The sequence below is a fragment of the Nyctibius grandis genome, chromosome 11 (genome assembly GCF_013368605.1).
Source record: "Nyctibius grandis isolate bNycGra1 chromosome 11, bNycGra1.pri, whole genome shotgun sequence".
In the NCBI taxonomy this organism is placed as follows: Eukaryota; Metazoa; Chordata; class Aves; order Nyctibiiformes; family Nyctibiidae; genus Nyctibius; species Nyctibius grandis.
In genome coordinates, this window is record NC_090668.1 from 933,029 (window position 1) to 953,170 (window position 20,142).

The 20,142-nt window shown below is 47.1% G+C and overlaps 3 protein-coding genes across 3 annotated transcripts in view; 2 read left to right on the plus strand and 1 right to left on the minus strand.

Moving 5' to 3' along the window:
• SCN8A (sodium voltage-gated channel alpha subunit 8) overlaps positions 1–6,922 on the minus strand; it is a 55,491-nt gene extending 48,569 nt beyond the window's left edge. Inside the window, exon 1 of the mRNA XM_068409767.1 lies at positions 6,835–6,922. The gene's annotated coding sequence lies outside the window, so the exon portion shown is untranslated. The remainder of the gene's footprint in view (positions 1–6,834) is intronic.
• Positions 6,923–12,092: 5,170 nt separating this feature from the next.
• TMT1A (thiol methyltransferase 1A) lies at positions 12,093–14,695 on the plus strand. The gene is made up of 2 exons (XM_068409815.1): positions 12,093–12,830; positions 13,790–14,695. The coding sequence occupies exons 1-2, from the start codon at positions 12,327–12,329 to the stop codon at positions 14,024–14,026; spliced, it is 741 nt and encodes a 246-aa protein (XP_068265916.1). The 5' UTR covers positions 12,093–12,326; the 3' UTR covers positions 14,027–14,695.
• Positions 14,696–14,699: 4 nt separating this feature from the next.
• Positions 14,700–19,840, plus strand: TMPRSS12 (transmembrane serine protease 12). Its single transcript, XM_068409807.1, has 5 exons — positions 14,700–14,928; positions 15,652–15,850; positions 17,288–17,553; positions 18,306–18,448; positions 19,480–19,840. The coding sequence occupies exons 1-5, from the start codon at positions 14,700–14,702 to the stop codon at positions 19,714–19,716; spliced, it is 1,074 nt and encodes a 357-aa protein (XP_068265908.1). The 3' UTR covers positions 19,717–19,840.
• Positions 19,841–20,142: the final 302 nt, after the last annotated feature.

Below are 20,142 nucleotides of genomic sequence, written 5' to 3' on the forward strand. Positions count from 1 at the left end.
CACCAATGGTCTTCACAGCCCTTGGCTTTGAAGACTGGACTGTATTCACGTGGGCAGAGTTCACCACCGACACGGAGGCACGCTCCCATCCCAAGCTGGAACTTAACCAAACGCTGTTTCCATCTCAGGTTTTATTTGGAGACCCAAAAAACTTAAGCACAGACCTCCCTCCTTACGTAACTACACAGCACGTTCTGGGCTAGGAGTCTTTTCACATAAGCTTGACCAGGTATTTCTAGAGTACTAATAATAAACTCTTAAAAAAGATGGCAAGAGGGGGAAAGAAAAGCCAGTACCTTGGTCACGTTATCTCTAGAAACATCACAGAACAGCCTGACAATATTAAGGAAAAATTAATTTATTCTGTTCTTGCAGCATTTGCATGCATTTAATTACCAAATTTCCCACATAGTGTGAAACTATATAGCAGCGTTGGGGATGTGGTCTAATTGAATGGCACAGATAAATATGTAAGGCCTGAATTTAGAAACCAAAGTAGCTCAGGGACACAGCATAAAAAAGGGAAAAAAAAAATGAAGGCCCAAACGAATGCCTGATTTGTGTGCACAATTACACAACCTGCAACAGGAAGCAACCAACTAATCTGCTAAGTGGCCACTTAAAAAAACAAAACAAAACTAAACCAACCAAAAAAAGAGATCACCACCACCCTACCCTCCAAATGTGGCACACAACTGCCCACCACAGTGGTTCTGCAAAGGTCCCGTCCATTAATAAATCAAGAGACTCTTCGATGCTGTGCCAATAAACCAGGTTACAAGTTTGCCTCACACTATTTGTTCTCGTCGTGGTCACACGCGGCGCAGACCGTTCTGCTGCTGAAGTTACAACAAGGAATTGCTTCTGTTTCAGCATTTGGTACTTACTCGTAGGGCTGTTACTTGCTTGATATCAACACATAATAGTGACCTGGGGCTTTCATTTCTTGGGAAGTCCTTGCCTGTCCTGACTTCATTTGTTTTCCCAGTAAATTAAGATAATGGACAAAACTAGGATGTAAACTGAAAGAATGGAAATAGGATTTTTATTTAATTCCTTAAATCAGACCCACAGAGCAGTTTGTATCTCTTTGCTAGCACAGCATCACATGTTGGTAGGATGCCGAGCCGTGCTTTGCAGCTCCAACAGCCAACCCCTAATCATTCCCTTCACCCAGGGTACACGGACACAACTACCCAGGATATCTGAGAGGCCAGTTTTGTTTAAAAAAAACACCCCTACGGACAAACAGTTTGGAAGGCCTCAGTGACACAGCCCCACTAAGACCTCCAGGCTCAAGGGACAGGGCAGAGCTGGCTGTACACAGTCACGCAACCAACACACCCGCAGCCCCCTCTGCCAGTTGTTAGTGAAGTGAGAGTATCACAGATTTCCACTGTCAATATTTACTGTTTTTCTCAGTAGGAAGAAAAAAAAAAACCTCAATAACAACAAAAAATTTTCACATGGGGATACAATAATATTTCTTAAACATCCGTCAGCGTTCAAGGAGGAGTTTTTCAGTATTCATTGGAACAACAGAATGAGCTGAGAGTGCGTGAACATCTGCGAAAAACCAAACAACCCCCCCAGCCCAGCCACACAGAACACGGGTGTCAGCACATCTGCTCCTGGGTGAATTTTTTCTTCTCAGCAAGGGTCATTAGACATGGGAACGGGCTGGCCAGGGAGGTGGTGGAGTCACCATCTCTGGAGGGGTTTAAGAAAAGACTGGACGTGGCACTTAGTGCCCTGGTCTAGTTGCCATGGTGGTGTCAGGGCCATGGTTGGACTCGATGGTCCCAGAGGACTCTTCCAACCTCATGGATTCTGTGAATTCAGGCTCCAGCCTGCCTTGTTTGGCAAAACTTTCTGCTGTAGAGGCCTGTGTAGGAAGCTCAAGCAAAAGGGTGAGCTGCTTTTCATTCCTTTCCCTTCCTGTGTAATTCAATTAGTTACTAGAGGGTGTTCAGAAAAAATCTGGCGTTATCTAATTATTTGATTTTTTAAAGATAAAACTACTACTTAAAGGCTTTTACTAAAATTAGTCCTTGTCCACGTGCTGACTGAATGAACCAATACTAAACTACCATCATCCCGAAGATCTCAGGATTTAAGTAAAAAGAAGTTTCTCTGCAGAGAGAGACAAGACACAGAAAGGGACAATAATGTGTCCAAGGTCACCAGGTAGAGTCGGAGAAGAGGGTACGTGCTTTACCGAGCTACGGATAACTGCACCAGGAACCCTGGGGATCAGCACTGCCGCTCCCAGCGACTTCAGGGGAGGCAGGAATTTGCCCCGGGCACCTGGAGTTCGGTGCACAGAACTCCCTGGGGCCAGACTGCACGTGTTCACACACCATTTTCAAAGATCAAAGATTTTACACCAGAAAAAATGCTGTACTGAGGTGCCCACTTGTTAAGACTTAATTATTTTTTCTAAATGTTCCCAGCAGTCCATTTACTGGTACATTATGAAATATTCTAATAAATTATTCAAGCTGATTGTCAAAATAAATTAAAAAACACTTTTGAGGCAATATCTTTGCTTTAAGACATTTCTTCATTTATTAATTTGCAAGATTCAGTCACTCACGGTGCGTCTTTCCGTTCCTTCAAGAGAGAGCCCTTCTATATGAATTTTTCTATAACCCACGCAGACACACGTGGCTTTTGATTTGAACGTGCAGGGTTGGGGCAGAAAGGAAAACGTGTAGATAAACAGCCCTCTGAAATCCTCCTGCATGAGAGCCTAAAGAGCTTCAAGCCAAACCAAAATATCCATGCATGAGAAAATCCATGGCTGGAAATGGCCTTCAGAAACACTCGCCGATCTTCTCCATCTGCAGGAAATTCTGTGTGTCTAGAACAGGCCAATTTTATCAATGAAAAGGCACAGCAACACAACCGCCCGAGACGCAGGGGGAACCTTCCCCTTAGGAAAGCTCTCACTCACATTTGATGACGTAAAGTGGAAGGAAGAGGAAATATTTCCACTTTCAAGCAATATGTATTGGTTTGTTGCTGGCCACTTTCCCCACCCTCTGGAAAGCAGAAGTTTCCCAGGGAACTTGTCTCTAAGCAGAGCTCAAGGGCAGACTCTGGACAGGGCAAGAAAGTGGTTACACTCTTGAAAGAGCAGTGGCAGAACTGAACTTGAACTCGCACCTCTAAAGGGAAAAAAAATGAACAGAAATGTTGGGAGGAAAGAGAAGCGCAAAAGCTTCTCAGAGAGGAAAGAGATGGCTTTTAGTAATTTTCGATATATTCTGCTCCCTACTCCTCTAGCAATGAAGGTTTTATTTATGCAACTCTCAGAGCAGTACCTGTAAAGTTCACAACGTGTTGTATGTTACTCAACAATGAAAAACATTGCTTTTTTTAAAAAAAAAATAATGCTCCTTGAATTAACTGCTCTGAATATTTATAAACTCCTCATACATTTCTAGCACGGACACAGTGTGAGTAATGTGGAAGGGGACTTTTTATTTTTGCATTTTGAAATGGCTGTTTTCAGGAAGGAGCAATTTCACAGTTCTGCTACAGTCCGGTCTCTGCTGGCTACTCTTTCTACTTACAACCTCCTGTATGCCGATGTGCTCCGTTAGGCAGGAATAATACCTTGTTACAGGACAAAAGTGAGGGAAGAGAAGGCAGAAATAACTCTAACTATGGAACAGTATTTAAAGAGAGTCTTTCATAAGGCAGAAGTTGGTGCGAAGCATTAAAAGCCGATCTTGAATCTGCCCTAATGTCCGGGAGGATTTTTAACACACTTTGGCAGCACTAAGACACCTTTTCTGTACCATTCTCCAGCTTAGCGACTGTCCGCTCCACCCAGAAGTGGAATAACGGGGCACAAGGGGAAATTCTGCACGTTCAGTTATTGCTGAACCCCACTAGATTCAAGCCAACAGTCCAGCGATGAGAAGCTCTCGACCCGACACCACTAACACAACCCATCACACCCAACTTCCTCTCTGTGGTTTCTTAAACTATTTTCCCTGTGCTTGTTCTCAACTCCAGCGCTTTTGTTTTGTTATGTTACTGCACCTTCCCCAATCCAAACCGTCCCTTTGAACACGACGATAAATTATTGATTCCAGTGTCTTTGTTGATGTCAGCTGCAGCTGCAGCCGCTTCGGGAGGGAGGCAATCGATAGTGAATGGGAATCATGCGGCCGCACGAACACGGCACGTCCCGGCGTCACATACGGCCTCTGCTGCCAGTCGCCTCTCCGGCCATTGAAAAATAGTAATATCAACTGAGATGTGAAGCTGTATCAGTTTATTTTAATGAAAAAGCATGCTGAACAAGCCAAGCAAACCCACAAACAAATGCAGACATAAAGGAGGAAGATGATACCACGATTTAGATTTTCAAGCTACTTCATTTTCACTCAACACTGACTTTGTTTCTATTTTATTTCACCTCCTCTGAGAATGAAAGTACATCCGCGCTCCATTTCTTGCAACATGCAAGCACTTTCTCTTCCATTTATTAGAAACCCAGCCTTCCACCTCTGCTCACAAAATATTCACATAATTATACTTGTTCTACTGAGTAGTACAATATCTATACCATGATCTAGATATAAGCCATACGTATGGGCTTATGTAACTGGTTAAATTACTTGTAGCAGGTCCAGGTCCTTCCACCCAGGATGAATGACACTGTAGAAGTGTTGAAACATGTAAAAAAGAATCAAGCAGCCCTTCAGTCATGTTGTTAATCATTTTATTTAAACACCCCTGAAGCTAAGAACGAGGACTTTCTAAACACACCGCAGATGGAAAACACAACTAGCCAAGCTCCGAGAGGCCTTACAATTAACTTGTACGGAAAATTGCATTCTGGAGCGCTGCTCGGAGCACTGACTATCTGTTTATTACTCTAAACTGCATTAACTCCTCTCCCCTCGCTTTACAGCACCAGAGACTATTTATAGATTACAAACAGCTTCACCAACTTTACATAACAGCACCCTGTCCCCGAGAAATGGTGAGAGCCAGCGGGCAGTGATGAACCCAGGTGGGACCCCGGCTCCATCAGGGCAGAGGAGCAGCCGCGGTCCCAGCCCACCGACCTTGGGAGGCAGCACCGGTACTACCGGCACCTCCAGCATGAACACAGAAAAATAAGCACTCCTATGCAAGAACATTTCCAGGCCTCCTCCCTCCAAAACAGGTCTGCCGGCCATCACCCATGAGAAAACCACTGATGTAATGCTGCTTTCTTCCCTTTTTGCCTGTAAAGACACCAGTAGGAGGGGGCAACTGAGCTCCTAGAACACCCTCGTTCCTCATTTAAGTCTTCCCCAGTGTGAAATGAGGACATACAGGTCATGGGTTCCCAGCGAGGGCAGAACGCTGCAGTGTTACAAGGACCAGGTTCCATGTCTGCACACAGCAGAAACACCACCAGCGCCCCATAACCCGACCCCACCTGTCCAGTTCCTCAAGGATCTAACGCTGATCCCCCACAACACGGCACACATGGAAAGGCAGCGGTGGCTACACCCACCGCACCTGGGATCCCTCTCCAAAATCAGCTCAGGCCCCTCACAGCAGAGTAGCTCCAGCTGCGCTGGCCCTCACCCACGAGCTTGCTGCTCACACGCACTCCCCTTCCCGTCAGACTTTTAGACTTTACCTCGGATCATCTGCAGCTACTGCCGGAGCATCTCTTCCAGCTTCCCCACCCCCACATCAGCTGGGCATAATTTGCACCAGAAAGGAGGGGAGGGGAAGAAGACACACAGATTTTTCAATAGAAAAAGCTTGTGAACATGCAATTCCCTCTCACCAGGAAGGGAAAAAATAAAGCAGAATAAATCTGCCCTCACCATTCCCCTAAAATCCGTGTGGAGGAAGGAAGAGCCCAAACCATGATGCCAACATCTGGGTCAGGCTGGAACCTCAAAGCCCCTCCATGTATCTCCCCCACAAAACTCTGTCCTCCAACTTCTCCCCCTCCCCTGGCAGCAGCAGGAGGAGAAAAGGGGGTGCGGAGGGACGTACCAGCCCCGCAGCGAGGGCTGAGGGGGAAGGGACAGCGAGAACTCCCATTATCCCTCCTCTCTCCCTCCCCACGATGCAGACAAAGAGCACAGCCCCGAATTTAGGGGCCTGGCAGAGGGGCCCGGCGGGGTGTGGGATGGATGGAGAGGGTGGCCCGGACGGAGCTCCCGCTGCTGCGGGCTGAGGGTGGGTGTAGAGGGAGATCGCCCCCGCCCAGCCCCGGCCTCCCAGCCGGGGGAAGGCTGACCCCGGGGCCGCGGCGAGGGCCGGCCGGAGGGCTGGCAACCCGCCCTGCCCCACGGGGGCTCAGGCTGCGGCTGAGCGGGGGGAAGAGGGTGGATGGGCCTTCCCCCACCTGGGGCACGGGCTGCCCCAGGGATCCCGGCTGCTGCTGGGGCGTGGAGGGCGGTGTTGGACGGGGAGAGGAGCGGGGGCACCCCGGCACCCCCTCCCTGAGCGCTGGGTGAGCGGGCACCCATCGGGGCGAGCTCTCCTCCGAGGGGTGGGGAGGGGGAAGGCTCCCAGGGCCCCCCCTCGCTGCAGCCCGCCGCTGCAAGAGGCGGATTTGAGGCAGGGGGCTACCCCTGCCCCCCAGCCGGCTCCCCACTGCACCAGCGATCGCTCCCCAAGGCGAGCCGAGAGCTGCCGGTACAGCGCTCTGCGGCAAAGCCCCCGCCCGGGGGGGGAAGAGTGTGTGCTGGGGAGAGGGGGGGGGATGAATTTCCAAAAAAAACCCCCAAAAATCCGGGGGAGTAAAGGCCGGGAGACCCCGAGCGCTGCCCGCCGGGTCCCCGCGCCGGGGCTGCAACTTACTGTGGCCGCTGCACTAGCGCGTCTCCCGCAAGGCGTTGCTGGACTGCGGCGCTGGGGGAGCTGCAGGAGGAACTGCGGTTGTCGCCATCTTGGTGCGCTGCCGGCGCTGCCCCCCCCCCCCCCGCGCGGCGTGCCCGCCCCCTGCCGGCCCGCGGAGCGTGGCGGAGCTCCCCGCGCGGCCGCCGGGCCGGGGGGCGCGGGGAACCCCCCCCCTCGGGGGGCCGGGACACCCCAAACCCCCCCCGCTGCGGGGAGCGGGGACACCCCAAAGCCCCCCCTGGCTGCGGGGAGCCGGGACACCCCAGCGGGAGCCCCGAGGAGGAGACGCTTCCCCAGGTGCCTGCGGAGCTGAGCCCTACCGGGGGGGCCAGGCACCCCCCGGCCCGCTTCAGGGGCACAGCTCTGTCACAGAACCACAGACTGGTTTGGGTTGGAAGGGACCTTAAAGCCCATCCAGTCCCAACCCCCTGCCACGGGCAGGGACACCTTCCACCAGCCCAGGTTGCTCCAAGCCCCATCCAACCTGGCCTTGAACACTGCCAGGGAGGGGGCAGCCCCAGCTTCTCTGGGCAACCTGGGCCAGGCTCTCACCACCCTCACAGGAAGAATTTCTTCCTCAGATCTAACCTAACAGACTTGGGCTATTAGGTTTCTTCTCACAGGTCCTTCCTCAGCACCTGGCAGTTTCTTGGGGAGCTGTGGAGCTCCCCAAGGCCCAGCAGCTCACTAAAGGGGTGGAAGTCTCCTACAGAACACTGACCTCAGCTACAACCCTATCGTATACGCAGATTTCTGTGTTTTCCAGTAAAATAGTGATTAAGAGAGCGCTAATAATTGACCCAAGTTACCCTTCTTCAGTTACAAGAGACAACTCCTTCATACACAGAATTTATGCCTATAATTTATGACTGCAATTTTAGGATCAATTTTTATTGTTACGTAGTTCTTGTTCTCGGTAAGACTGTGCCTGTGTTGCTGAAAGAACAACCTGAAACACTGTATTGTGTTGATGTTTTAGAAAAATAAAAAATAAAAATCCACTTTGCAGAAACAGAATTTCAGATCTTTGTCCTCTGAGCAGAGCTTTAGGAGTTATGTGCTGAGCAGACAAGCTAGCAGGGCACAGCACTGTGCTGGAGAATCCATTTATCTCACTTTAGAAATGACACAGGAACTAAACCTGCCCTCACTTTACATCGCTGACTTTTATGGGACTACCCTACTGTAACACGAGGGCAGACGCAGCCTAAAAAATGTAGATATCTCAAGCTGTAACTAATCAAAAGCACTCACACATTAAATAATCTGCTACAAAAAGCTACAGATTCTGAGAAATTTTCAGTCCAAACTGGACCTTCTGTAGCTTGGTTCTCACTAAGGTTTAAATTTCCAGCATATGTGAAGGAAGTAGAAATAAAAACAGTGAAATAGAGGAAAAAATCCACTGATAACAAACCGCTGAGAAGCAGGATAGTATCTCCCAAATATAGAGTGTTTAAGTGGCCAAACGTGAAAGTTAAGTCACGTAACGTAAGAAAAATACCTTCTCTGCATCGCTAACGGTGGCAGCACCTCGAAGCACACCGGCATCGCTGCCGGCACGGCCGAAGGGAGCAGGCTGGCGGCAGGGCGAGCCGACCCCAGGATGGAAACGCGGCAGCACACCCGGGCTTCCAACTAGGGCACCCCCAGAGCGGCTGGGAACTGTGGGCACACGGGTCCCTTCGGGGCGGGCCACGCACCAGAAATACTTCAAGGACATTCTGGGGCCCCCAAGGGGGTTATTACAGTTTGTATAAGGTATCTTTAAGCAAGCAGCTTAAAGAAATAAATAGGTCAATGCCCTCAGAGGTTGAACGGTGATAACAAAACAAAAATTAAAAGTTCCTAATTGACCTGAGCGACCCTGGCGCAGCCGAGGAGAGGCTCTACCCCAGCTACAAGGCACTAAGTGCTGCACAACCCCTACACGGAGTTACACGTGCGCAGGCTCCCCCATCCACTCTCCTCATCAGCCATCAGAGCCATCTAGTTCACTATCCCATCCAGGTCGAAAGGGAATCCTCAGAACATGCACATACTCAGAGTTCAAAAGTATTTCCAAAATAATGCTGCCTTGTACAGCAGATCGATATTACAACTCCAGCTAATGGTTTTGCCTGCCTGTAATCAGAACAGAAAAGCTAATGAAAACCATACAGGCCTTCCTTGGGTTAAAAGAGAAAACTACCCAGAACGCAGGCAACAGAACTAAGATAATTCTGTAATTCTTGACCTGAACAATAACTACCTGGCACTGTGCTGTCTCTTTAAGGAGCACACAGCTGCTCAGTACACAAAAAAAAAACCCCAAAACTTCTGTAATAACAACCAGGTGACTCTGTCTTTGCTGTAACAGACACCACGCAAGCCAAGTGGAGCTAAACAAAGTTTTGTAGCTGGAATGACTATGTAATTTAAACAGGTTGTTACGTGCGGATAGCCAGAGAGATTGCTATAGCCTAAAAGTCTATATCACGGGTGCAATCCTTGTTACACAAGTGTACGATGTTTTTAAGCAAACTCCGTGTCACCTATGAGATGAGCTAGTACCTAAACCCGCAGGGAGAGGCGAGAGGTGCCACAGCCCATCGGAGGTATGATGATACAGTCACTAAACTGACAAGCAAAACGCTCGTGGGGTTTGGAACGGTTGTTTCTCGCAGGTAACAGGCTCACAGCGGGCAGGATCCAAGCTTTCAGCACTGCCTCTTGCACAGTCCCAAACTGTGCCCGTCAGTACACGCGTAGTCACCCCGTAATAACCACCGTCTTCAACGAAAGCTGAACAAGAGGCGCTTTTAGAGACTTCATGGTTCAAAACAAACATGAATCCAGCATGTGTAGTATCTGGGAAGGGAGTCTTGTCTTCAGAGAGGTGATAAAAGCCAGTGACTTTACCAATATGCAAAAGATAAAGTTCCACCTACAGAGGTGAACAGCCCTAAGTCCTTTTAATTTATTTTTTTTTTTTAATGACACTTTTCCAGGGTGGAGCTTTCTGCTTCTTGGAGCGTGTGGCTGCAGATCATTCCAGTTGGACCTACTTTTGGCAAAAGGTCTGTGACCCAGTCTGGATGTATTTTGGAGACGGGTGTTCCTTGAGCAGAGAGACACAGAAGGAGCTGGAGAAAATGAATTTCTCAGAATTGAATTTGAGGCGCATTCATGTCTCACCTTCCTGGATTCCTACTAGTCCTCACATCACTGGGTATGCAGTAAAACGAGTGACCGTGAGCACTGCGGGACACAGGACCTCCCTTCAGTACTCCGTTCATGCTTTGTAGAAGGTTTTTCACCCTTACAGGCAGTCTGTTTACAGCAGCTGGCCACCCACAATAAAAGTATGGAAAACTTCCTGAGCATCAAACTGGGAATCCCACTCCTCCCAGTTAGACGGGCTTCCTGGGCAGAGCTCTGAAACAGAGCTGCTGCGCAGGGACCAGGCAAACAGGAGAGAAGCCCAAACAACACGTTTCAGTCCAACACAAAACAAAGGAGTCAGCATCTTCGAGAGCTGAGAAGGGGGAGAGAGAGGAACAGGAACAGAAGACACACGCTAACAGATACAGCTAGAGAGGGCTGATGTTTTTCTAAGGACAGAGAATAACACCCAGCCTCTAACGCTGCCGATACAGGACACATGCATAATAGATACGGCATCAGTACGAGCATTTTCATTTCAGTCTTCCTGTTATGAAATGTATTTACGAGCAGCCCTTCCACTGCCCGTGCCAGCACAGTCCTCCCTGACAGGGCTTTATTCAGGGAAGTGCTCATTACACCACCAGGTCACCAGGCAGAGTTCACACTGGCCATTAGACGCCAACGCCGTCGGCGCAGATTTAACTTGAAACAGCCACATACAAAGCACAAACCAGAACTTCCCTTTGCAGAGGGAGAAAACTGGTGTTTGTTAAATCAGACTGCAGAAACCTCATCTCCACTGTAAAATGCTGTTACTAGATCAGCCACATCCTTAGAGCCCTTTTGTCATGCTCTAACGTGTTGTACCTATGCTTAAATTCTTCATTTTCTACTCTCCCTCCAATCTTGATCACACCTCACAGAGGTCTCTTAAAAGCCAGGAGTTTCATTAGAGATGTTTTCCAGTTAAACTCCCCTGGGACACCAAGAGAAGGTGCTGCTCTCTTGGCCACAGTTTAACCTTTTCTGTTTTCCTGCAGTATAGCAGCAAGGAATTAAAACCTGGTGCAGATTATAAGAGAATAATGCATTAATGTCTCTTATTTTGTGCTCCGTACACATCCAGCTGGTCTACGCAGAAAGTAATTCCCATTGTTCAAATTTGGTTTTCTAATGTAGTTGCCACAAGGTGGAGGTACAAAGGTGTGACAAGAGAGTCCGTTAATAAAGCAGTCTAATAACGATGCCGCCGTGTGCTGGATTTTATATTTGCTTTATTACCACTAGAGGGAGGAGGTAACTCATCGGCCAACGGGGCTGCCTGTCACTCAGCAGAGAAACAAAATTCTGCAACACAATTCACGACAGGATCGTCTTTATCAGGGACCTGAATGCCTCCTTTCTCACCCGGGCTCACCTGGAGCAGAGCAATTCCATGCTAGCGGCTCATCTACGCTGCTACCAAGTCCTTTGAAAAAGCAGTGGCGACTGCGAAGCTGAAAAAGTTTTACAGAATGCATTTAGCATGGAAGGGACTGTTCATTGCTGACTCAAGCTGATGAAGTTAATTAACACAAGCCATATACTGTATGCAGCGATTAACAAATTATTTTATCTCTGTTCTGTGATTCCCATCAAAGGTCTGCAAGATAACTAAGAAGAACAAACTCATTCACTGCAAAGGAGCCCTGTGTGTGTACCAGAGTATTTCAGGTGTCCACAAAATAAAAGACTGAAAACTGCTGTTGCAGAGAGAGCACAGAGCAAGCAGCTGACTAGCTCACCCAGCTACTTACAATGGGGTGGTAAATTAACTCTTAAACAAATGTGTTTTAACTGAAAACTTAATCAAACTCCTAATGAAACACCTACAGCAAATCCCGAGTTCAGATTAACGTCCTTCAGCTCACTAATGACAACACGTGCTTGCTTTAAGAGATATGACCGGTAACCTGAAACTGCTGACACCAGATTAGGGCATTATGTGACATTTTGCCAGTGGTTACACACCAAGTTGGACTGCCCAGTTTATCCAAGTTACGTAACAGACTGGCAGCTCCTCTCCTGCCAGAGCTGGGACGCTACGGTCGCTCGTTGGTACGCAGCCCTGTTTGTCCCTTCCTTGCCTGTGACCGGACTTTAAAATCAGCTTTTAGAGAAAAGTCTACCAGATCAATCCAAGGAGCTGAATATACTTCAAGAGGAACACGGCAAGCACATGAACGCAGCTCTCTCTGAATTTCAAGGGCTCTAAGGCACAGAAGAACTAGTTCTGCTCAGCACGGATCCTCTGCCCCACGCTGGAAATGACAGAGGCCACCGTTCTCCTCCTCCGAGCCTTCGTCGTGCTGCTTGCCATGCCCATCTACCTGCTATCGTTCCTGGGCATATGGGAGCCTTTCTGTAAGAAGATATTTTTTCCTTACTTCTTAGAGAAGCTTGGTACAATTCATGGAAGGAAAACAAAGAAGCAGAAGCAGGAGCTATTCCGTAATCTACCGGACTTCACGAGGCCCTCAGGAGAGCTGAAGCTGCTGGAGATCGGGACCGGCTGCGGTACTAACTTCCAGTTCTACCCTCCAGGCTGCAAAGTCACGTGCACTGACATAAACCCCAACTTCCAGCAAAGCCTTTCGAAAAGCATGAACAAGAACCAGCACATCCACTACGAGCGTTTCCTAGTTGCTGCAGGAGAAGACCTGCACCAGGTGCCCAGCGGTTCTGTGGACGCCGTTGTCTGCACCTTGGTCCTCTGCTCCGTGCACAGTGTGAACGGCACCCTCAAGGAGGTACTGCGAGTGCTCAGACCAGTGAGTAGCTGAATAAAAAGTTTTGTTATTACTTTTATCATCTATTTCAGAGGCACTGCACCAAAATAAAAGAAAAAATGCAAAAAAAAAAGGAAAAAAAAGTTGGTTTTGAGCTTACAAACCATACCCAGTTCATTTCCCTAGTTAAATCAGACTTACGACGACTCTGCTCTGCTAAATGGTGCAAAGCAGTAGCAACATACTGGGCAGTCTGTCCTATTCTTAAAAGTAAAACCCTAAAAATAACATAGTCTGGTAACTAGAACTGCCACTAACTTTATAAGTAATTACAGTATCTCATTTAAAGCAGAACTGGTTCATGTGGCGTTGTCTCTCCCCACACGCAACCAGATTTTCTTTGGGTGAGAAGCTCCCTGATAAAGACTGAAAGTCTGCATTTAAATAAACTGCTCCAGCCTCTTAGAAGTGGGGCTGATCTACCTGCACGACTAAAACAGTCTAATTAAATGCCTTCATTCCCTGTAGTATACTAATCAAGCTAAAGATTAAAAAAAGCTGTTTGTTGGGGTATTTCTGCAACAAACTTTCAGCCTTTAAAATGGCATTTTCAAGACAATCCTCTGTGTTGTCAAAAACTGATGAGTTTGAGTAGGATTTATACATTTCTCTCAGTTTCCTTCAAAAAAATGACATGCTAGCAACCGTAATTGAAACAGAAAGACAACAAAGTACTGCTGTAATAAAAGAGGGATCAAATAAGTACATCCTTTGTGCTTTTTAGAACAGGCATTTTGAATCTCTGCAAGTTTCCTGCTCACATTAATTCCAACTGACACCACAAAAGCAAAAAGCGGGCTGGGAAGGGGTGGGAGGATACCGATGAGCGAGCAAACCACACACGCACCGGTCGGTACGGGAGAGGAGGTGGGATGGAGGGAGACGTTTGGCGTAACCCCAGCGCCCGCTGCGGCTCTGTAAGACAACTTTGTTTTCCCCAGGGAGGCGCCTTCTATTTCTTAGAGCATGTGGCCGCTGACCGTTCCAGCTGGAAGTACTTTTGGCAGCAGGTCTACTACCCGACTTGGAAACTCGTCTTTGCTGGATGCTGCCTAACGAGAGAGATATGGAAGGATCTCGAACGGGCCAACTTCTCGGAGGTGAAATTACAGCACATAAGCGTCGCGATGCCCTGGATGCCCATCGAGGCCCACATCATTGGGTACGCGGTGAAGTAACTCACACCACCCTGCCGGGCCTCCTCCCTTGCCCCCACTAAAATTCCTTGACATAATCAACGCAAACAACGCGGCATAGGCTAATCCACATGTCCGAATCTACGTAATGTGGTGAAGGATTTTAATTAACTTTCTCATTCAAGCACCAAATGAGAGGAGAGGGGCAGTTTTCTAAACATCTTTGAAGCCCGCACGTTGCTGACCGGACCCAGCACAGCCCATGGAGGATCCCAGGAGGAGGCTGCAGGAGAACGCAAAACAGCCCAGGAGGCAGAAAAAAAAATGTACTAACTCAAGGGAACTTGTGCCTACGTCTGGTTAACTCTGGGAAAGGATTCGTTTGGGTGTTCACCACGCTCGGTAGCCTGGGCTCGGTGAGCCATTGTACACGGGCCTGGGCTCAACCCTCTCCCGTGCTCCATCACCACTGTTCCCGTTCCAGCCTCACGGAACAAGCAGGCAGACCCAAACCCGTAACATCCAACTCTTGCTGAGCTGCAAGTGCTTATTTACAAAGCACGGGGGTGTGGGGGGGAAGGCAGGCACACGCCCAGCCTCCCCAAACATCGCTTACCAAAGTCTGTCGGTCACTTGGCTGCCCGCCCACCCCTGTGATGCAATAGGTTCTAACGCTGTCCAGTGCCAGAGCATTAAAAGATCCGTATCTAACGGGATGGGCTCGGGAAGTTTCTTTGCGCGGCGCTGCCGCCTCAGCGGCCGTTGCGGCCCCTCCCTCCCACGTGCGGGCCAGGCCCCGCCACCATTTTGTCCCCCTTGCTGGAGGATGCAGCAGGGCTGGCCCACCACCGCCATGCTCCTGCTGCTGCTGCTGCTGGTGGGGCCCTGGCCCGGGATGGCGCGCACCCTGCCCGGGATGGTGACCGCGCAGGCTTCCTCTGAGGGTACCGTGGCTACAGTGGAGCAGAGGGTGTGGGAAGGGCCATGGCGGGTGGTGGAAGGGCCATGGTGGGTGGTGGAAGGGCCTGAGGGGGCAGGCGGGGAAGGAGGCCGGGCTGTGGTGGCTTCCCACAGACACACGAAAAAACTTCATCTACACCTAAATCAATGAATTAATAAAGCGGCAGTGACTGGAACCCGCGTATCCTCAATGTACACAATAAATCCATACACAAGAAATACGCGTGTAACCAGATGAAATACACACAGAATCCCGGCCTGGCTGGGGTTGGAAGGGACCTCTGGAGATCATCCAGCCCATCCCCTGCCAAAGCAGGGTCACCCAGAGCACGTCGCACAGGGTTGTGTCCAGGTGGGTTTTGAATACCTCCAGAGGAGCCTCCCCACCCTCCCTGGGCAGCCTGTGCCAGTGCTCTGGCACCCTCACAGTAAAGAAGTTTTTCCTCATATTTAGATGGAACTTCCCGTGTTTCAGTTTGTGCCCGTGATTGCACACGCATTTCACAGAACCTATGAAAACAGCCCTGGAATCTCCAAAAGCCAGGCTCCAGCTGCAAACATCAAAAGTCCTGCAGCAAGTAACACTGTAGATAAAAAAAAAAACACCAAACCAAACCCAAACAAAAAAACCCTCAAAACACTGCTGGTGCACCAAAAGCTCTGTTTTCCAGTTTGAATGATATAACCGGCTCCATTCTGTTTTGCAGAGTGTGGACAACAGCCGCTCTCAGACACCATCTCAGGATCCCGGATCGTAGGTGGACATGACGCTCCCCACGGAGCGTGGCCGTGGATAGTCAGCCTCCAGATTCACCGAGCTGGTGTACAGTTTGTACACGTTTGTGGTGGAGTTTTAGTTAATGAGAATTCAGTACTGACCGCTGGCCACTGCGTTACAGTAACGAAGTATGTATTCATGCTGATACCTCTTTTTATTCAGTCTGAGGAGAGTGTAGTAGATCAGCAAAACATCACCTGTGGTGTCCTTGAACAAAGGGCAAATCAAGCATAGTGCAGAACCAACATGCAGACCCAAACTATGCAACGCCTGTTTACTGATACAGTCCTTAGCTAAGGACCAAAGACTGTCCCCTTTGTCACCTTTGCTGTAATGGCCTCATGTGGTGACGGCTGCCAGCCCAGCCCAGGAAGCCAAGTTACACCTTTATAAGCCAACATCAAGAAGCCTTGGATACGTGCTTCTGGCTTGGCCCAGAACAACCTTGGTTATTTTTAATAAAGGGTCATTTGTTTTTGATCTAGGTGACGTTTTTGTTAGGTTGGGGGCTTTTTCTTTCATGGAGCTCTCATTTTTCTGATTAACAGATTTTTCTGAACTGGTAAAGCTCACTGCAAAAAGAAAATGTTGCAATATTTAAATTGGAAACATTACAGTTCATTAGTTTTAACACTATTTCAATTTTTCCTATTTAACAGAACCAATAATTTGGCACTTAACTACTTTTTTTTTTGACAAGGTGGTAACAACACTCCTCAGAACAGGCCTTTTAATTGTACTTACAGCAGTTCTGCTGCATTTCAGCTGTCTCATCACTGTTGTCTTTCCTGCAGTCTTTAACATAGTTGCAAAACGTGCACACGAGTTCATGCAAGTTCCTCTTGACTGTGTTGACATAACGATGACCTGAGGGAAATTGAACTGTGAAAATCTCTGAACTTTGGAATTTTATCATTTATCAAGAATTTGTTTGATCAGCTCCTTGTTTCTTTAAATGCACGTTTACAAACGATTTAGAGAGGTATTATATTGTAAAAAATCAATTTAATTTTTATCTTACATTCAGGAGAATTTTGGAGGTTAATCTGAATTTTACAGCCTGCCCTTTGCTCATCGCAGGCCAAATTCAATCCCCACTTAGTATCAGTAAGGATTTTTTTCAACATGCTTGAATAGAAATTAGGTCTGAATGACTGCGACCCTACTTCTAAATTTAATATTAAGTTGATATTATTTGTAACTTCTAGCTAATGGATTTCCCAAATCTAGGTACAAGCACAGTCTTTACAAGCATTGTGGGTATAAAGCTACTTCCTGTCTGCAAAATAAATCCATGGTTTTATCTTTTTCAAAAGAATATCTCCCGGGTGCCCTCTGCTGAGATGGGGTGGGAAGCAAGATCTGAGTAGTGGCATTAGGCAAGTGTTTGAAACAGACAGAATGGTAATTAGCCAAATTTGTTCCAGTAAATATTTGCTACAGAATTTTCAAAGTATATTCCTAAAGTTGCAGAAGCCAACAGTAAAACAATCAGTTAAAACAATGCCACCAAGAAAAGTATTTACTTTAACATAATTGTAAAAAATACATTAATTCTCTCTTAGTGACCCGTATTCCTGGAGAGCTGTTTTAGGTGTGCATAACCTTCGGAAACATGGCAAACAAGCGGCAAGAAGAAATATTAGAAGCATCACTGTGCACCCAGAATTCAGGAGAGAAACATTTGAAAATGATATTGCGTTATTTGAACTGGATTCCGCAGTACGCTACAGCGACTACATCCAGCCCATCTGCCTACCTCCGGCAGCCCCAGCCCCGGACAACGAAACAGAATGTTTTATTAGTGGGTGGGGGGATACACAAGAAAAAGGTAAACATTTGCTTGCGTTGTTGATTGTGTTATAAGCTGCATAACTAATTTCGGGTTCCAGTCCCTCAAGCTCACTGAGAGAGAACTGAATTTGTTCAGGTTATAGTCTCATCACACAACATCATTAAATCCTTCTCCAGTATCTGCTTTCAGTGTTTCTTCCATTGAAAGCAGATTAGATCTACACAGATGTAACCAAAGGCATAAATTTTCTAGCCTTCCTTCCAAGTATAACACAAAAACAGGAAAATAAATGAGCCTGACTTTCAGATTCATGGTACAGCTACTCGACGTTGTCTGCTAGAAATAACTTTTTAATTGAAAAACACCAACTTAGGGGTGCCCGTGTGTTTTACAAATGGCTGCACTCCCTCAAATTCTCTCTTTAATCACAATGAGCACTAACTCGGTATGATGTCCCTTACTGGTGTGCATCTTTCCTGCGTGGAAATTTCAAGGGCAGCTGGGGATCATGTAAGCTTGTTTCCTAAGTCACCCCTGACTTTCTGAGCAAGGCGAGCGAGTGGTATTGTTATCATCCATGTTTCTTCAGAATAAGAATTGCAAAAACTAGATCAAAGTCTGCAAATCCTTAACCCACTTCAGTTTAAATCCAATCTATATTACATACATGTCTAAACACGTACAGAAACATGCTTAAGCCAGGAAACAGGAAAAAAAGAGCACAGTAAGAATTCCTACACACAACAGCAGAAATATTTTACCTTTCTATATGCTGTCTTCTATCAAAGGTAAAAATTCGCCTGTGTTACAAGAAGCACAAGTGGAAATCATTCCTTCTAGCATCTGTAACAGTTCTGCTGCGTACAGAGGGCTGGTTAACAACAACATGATTTGTGCTGGCTCTCCATCAGGAGGCACCGATACCTGTCAGGTAAGAATGAACATCGTGTCTGACCTGCCACTATGGAAACCCCCAAGCCAGGGCCTCAGGGGCATCACGATGACCAGCACTTGTAGCACAATTAATTAAAATGGCACAAATACTAAACAGAAAACATGTCAAACTGCAAAAGCAGCATCGTAAATAGATGCTTCTGTCATAAATAGAGGCGAGATGGCGATTTCAAAGAAAAAACATCTCAAAAACATACACAAAGAATTCAGTGATACTCAGAAGACAAGGATAAGTGAAAGGAGAAAGACCACAAACATATTTATACAACACTTGCCACAAAGATGTCAATGATACATTACACAAACACACACGTTATCACCATACGTACGTAGTGTGTGTGCAGCACACAAGCATCTTGCCTGGTTTTGTGCTTTTGAAAGACTGCAGCAGCATTGCAAAGTGCTGTGGTTCAGCAAGATTTTTATTTCAATGCTGAGCAACCAGCATCTCTTTCTCAGAAAAGACAATTCTCAGGTCAAAAGCACTAGCATGCACAAGCTGGGGCACCAGTTGTGATATGGAGACATTTATAATTAAAAACCATAACGTATTCGTAAGTACTTTGTCTGATATACTTCTGGCTTTCCTCAGCAGTTTTCCTTCAAGTAGGTGACATGACAAAGATTCAGGGCTGCCTATTCATTACTGTGTTTCTTGGTACTTACACGTTGTGTGGACAATATATTCTCATATTAAGTGATGAGTGAGAAAGTTCAGGGAGACAAGCCTTAGAACGAGAAGGTGCAGAACGAAAAAATTCAGAACTTTAACTAAAGACACTGAAACTAATGTAGGCATGGTATTCTAGTCAAGGTAGGGTCACCCAGCATCACCGAATTTTATCTTACTCTGTGTACCACTATCAGTGTATTACTGTCATTACTGCCCAGGTAACTTTGCTGATTAAAAAAAGTTAAAAAAAAAAGTGGATGCATTACTGACTGAATTCTACATTGCTTCCTGCAAGGGAATATATGTTACTAGCTTTTTATATTGTTTATTTATAGGGAGACAGCGGTGGACCTTTAGCGTGCCATCACCCTCACACCAACAAATACTATCTCACAGGGATTGCTAGTTTCGGAATTGGCTGTGGCCGACGAAGATTTCCCGGGATCTATGTCCGTTTATCTCAATACAGAGAATGGATAAAATCTCAGCTTCTGTTGAATAACAAGGCTGGGAGTCCCGTGAGCATCACACTTACCATCTTTCTGACCATGACACGTCTGGTACTTGCGTAGACTTTCTGAAGGGGCAAAGCATCATCGTAGAGCTTTGGTCTGCCTGTCAAACCTTTGCAAAGAGAGCTAACTCCTGTCTCAGAATAAATCCAAGAGCCACAGGACATACACTTACTTTTTAGAAGTCATGTTTGCAATTGTGTTCTCTTTTTTGTTTTCTGCCTTTGATATCCATACTAACAGTAGAGGAAATGATAACAGCCTCGACCCTAATAATGAAATTGAATACAGAAATGTTACCAACTGTAAATACTTTTTTCCTACCCTACTTCTACGCTTTCCCAGCCATCAGAAGCTTAGGTACTACTTAATAATACTACCACGATTTAATACTACTACCGTGACCGTGCAGATGGCAGAGACACTCCCTCTGCCGGGGGAACACCAGCAGAGCACAGAGTGTGTCCAGTTCACAGTGGCTCAGCT

Bases quoted from the DNA above. Each gene is read 5' to 3' on its own strand.
- TMPRSS12 (XM_068409807.1), top strand. From the start codon at position 14,700: ATGGGCTCGGGAAGTTTCTTTGCGCGGCGCTGCCGCCTCAGCGGCCGT. The intron at 14,929-15,651 runs GTACCGTGGCTA...TCTGTTTTGCAG, and splicing joins CGCGCAGGCTTCCTCTGAGG to AGTGTGGACAACAGCCGCTC. The intron at 18,449-19,479 runs GTAAGAATGAAC...GTTTATTTATAG, and splicing joins GAGGCACCGATACCTGTCAG to GGAGACAGCGGTGGACCTTT.
- TMT1A (XM_068409815.1), top strand. From the start codon at position 12,327: ATGACAGAGGCCACCGTTCTCCTCCTCCGAGCCTTCGTCGTGCTGCTT. The intron at 12,831-13,789 runs GTGAGTAGCTGA...TGTTTTCCCCAG, and splicing joins TACTGCGAGTGCTCAGACCA to GGAGGCGCCTTCTATTTCTT.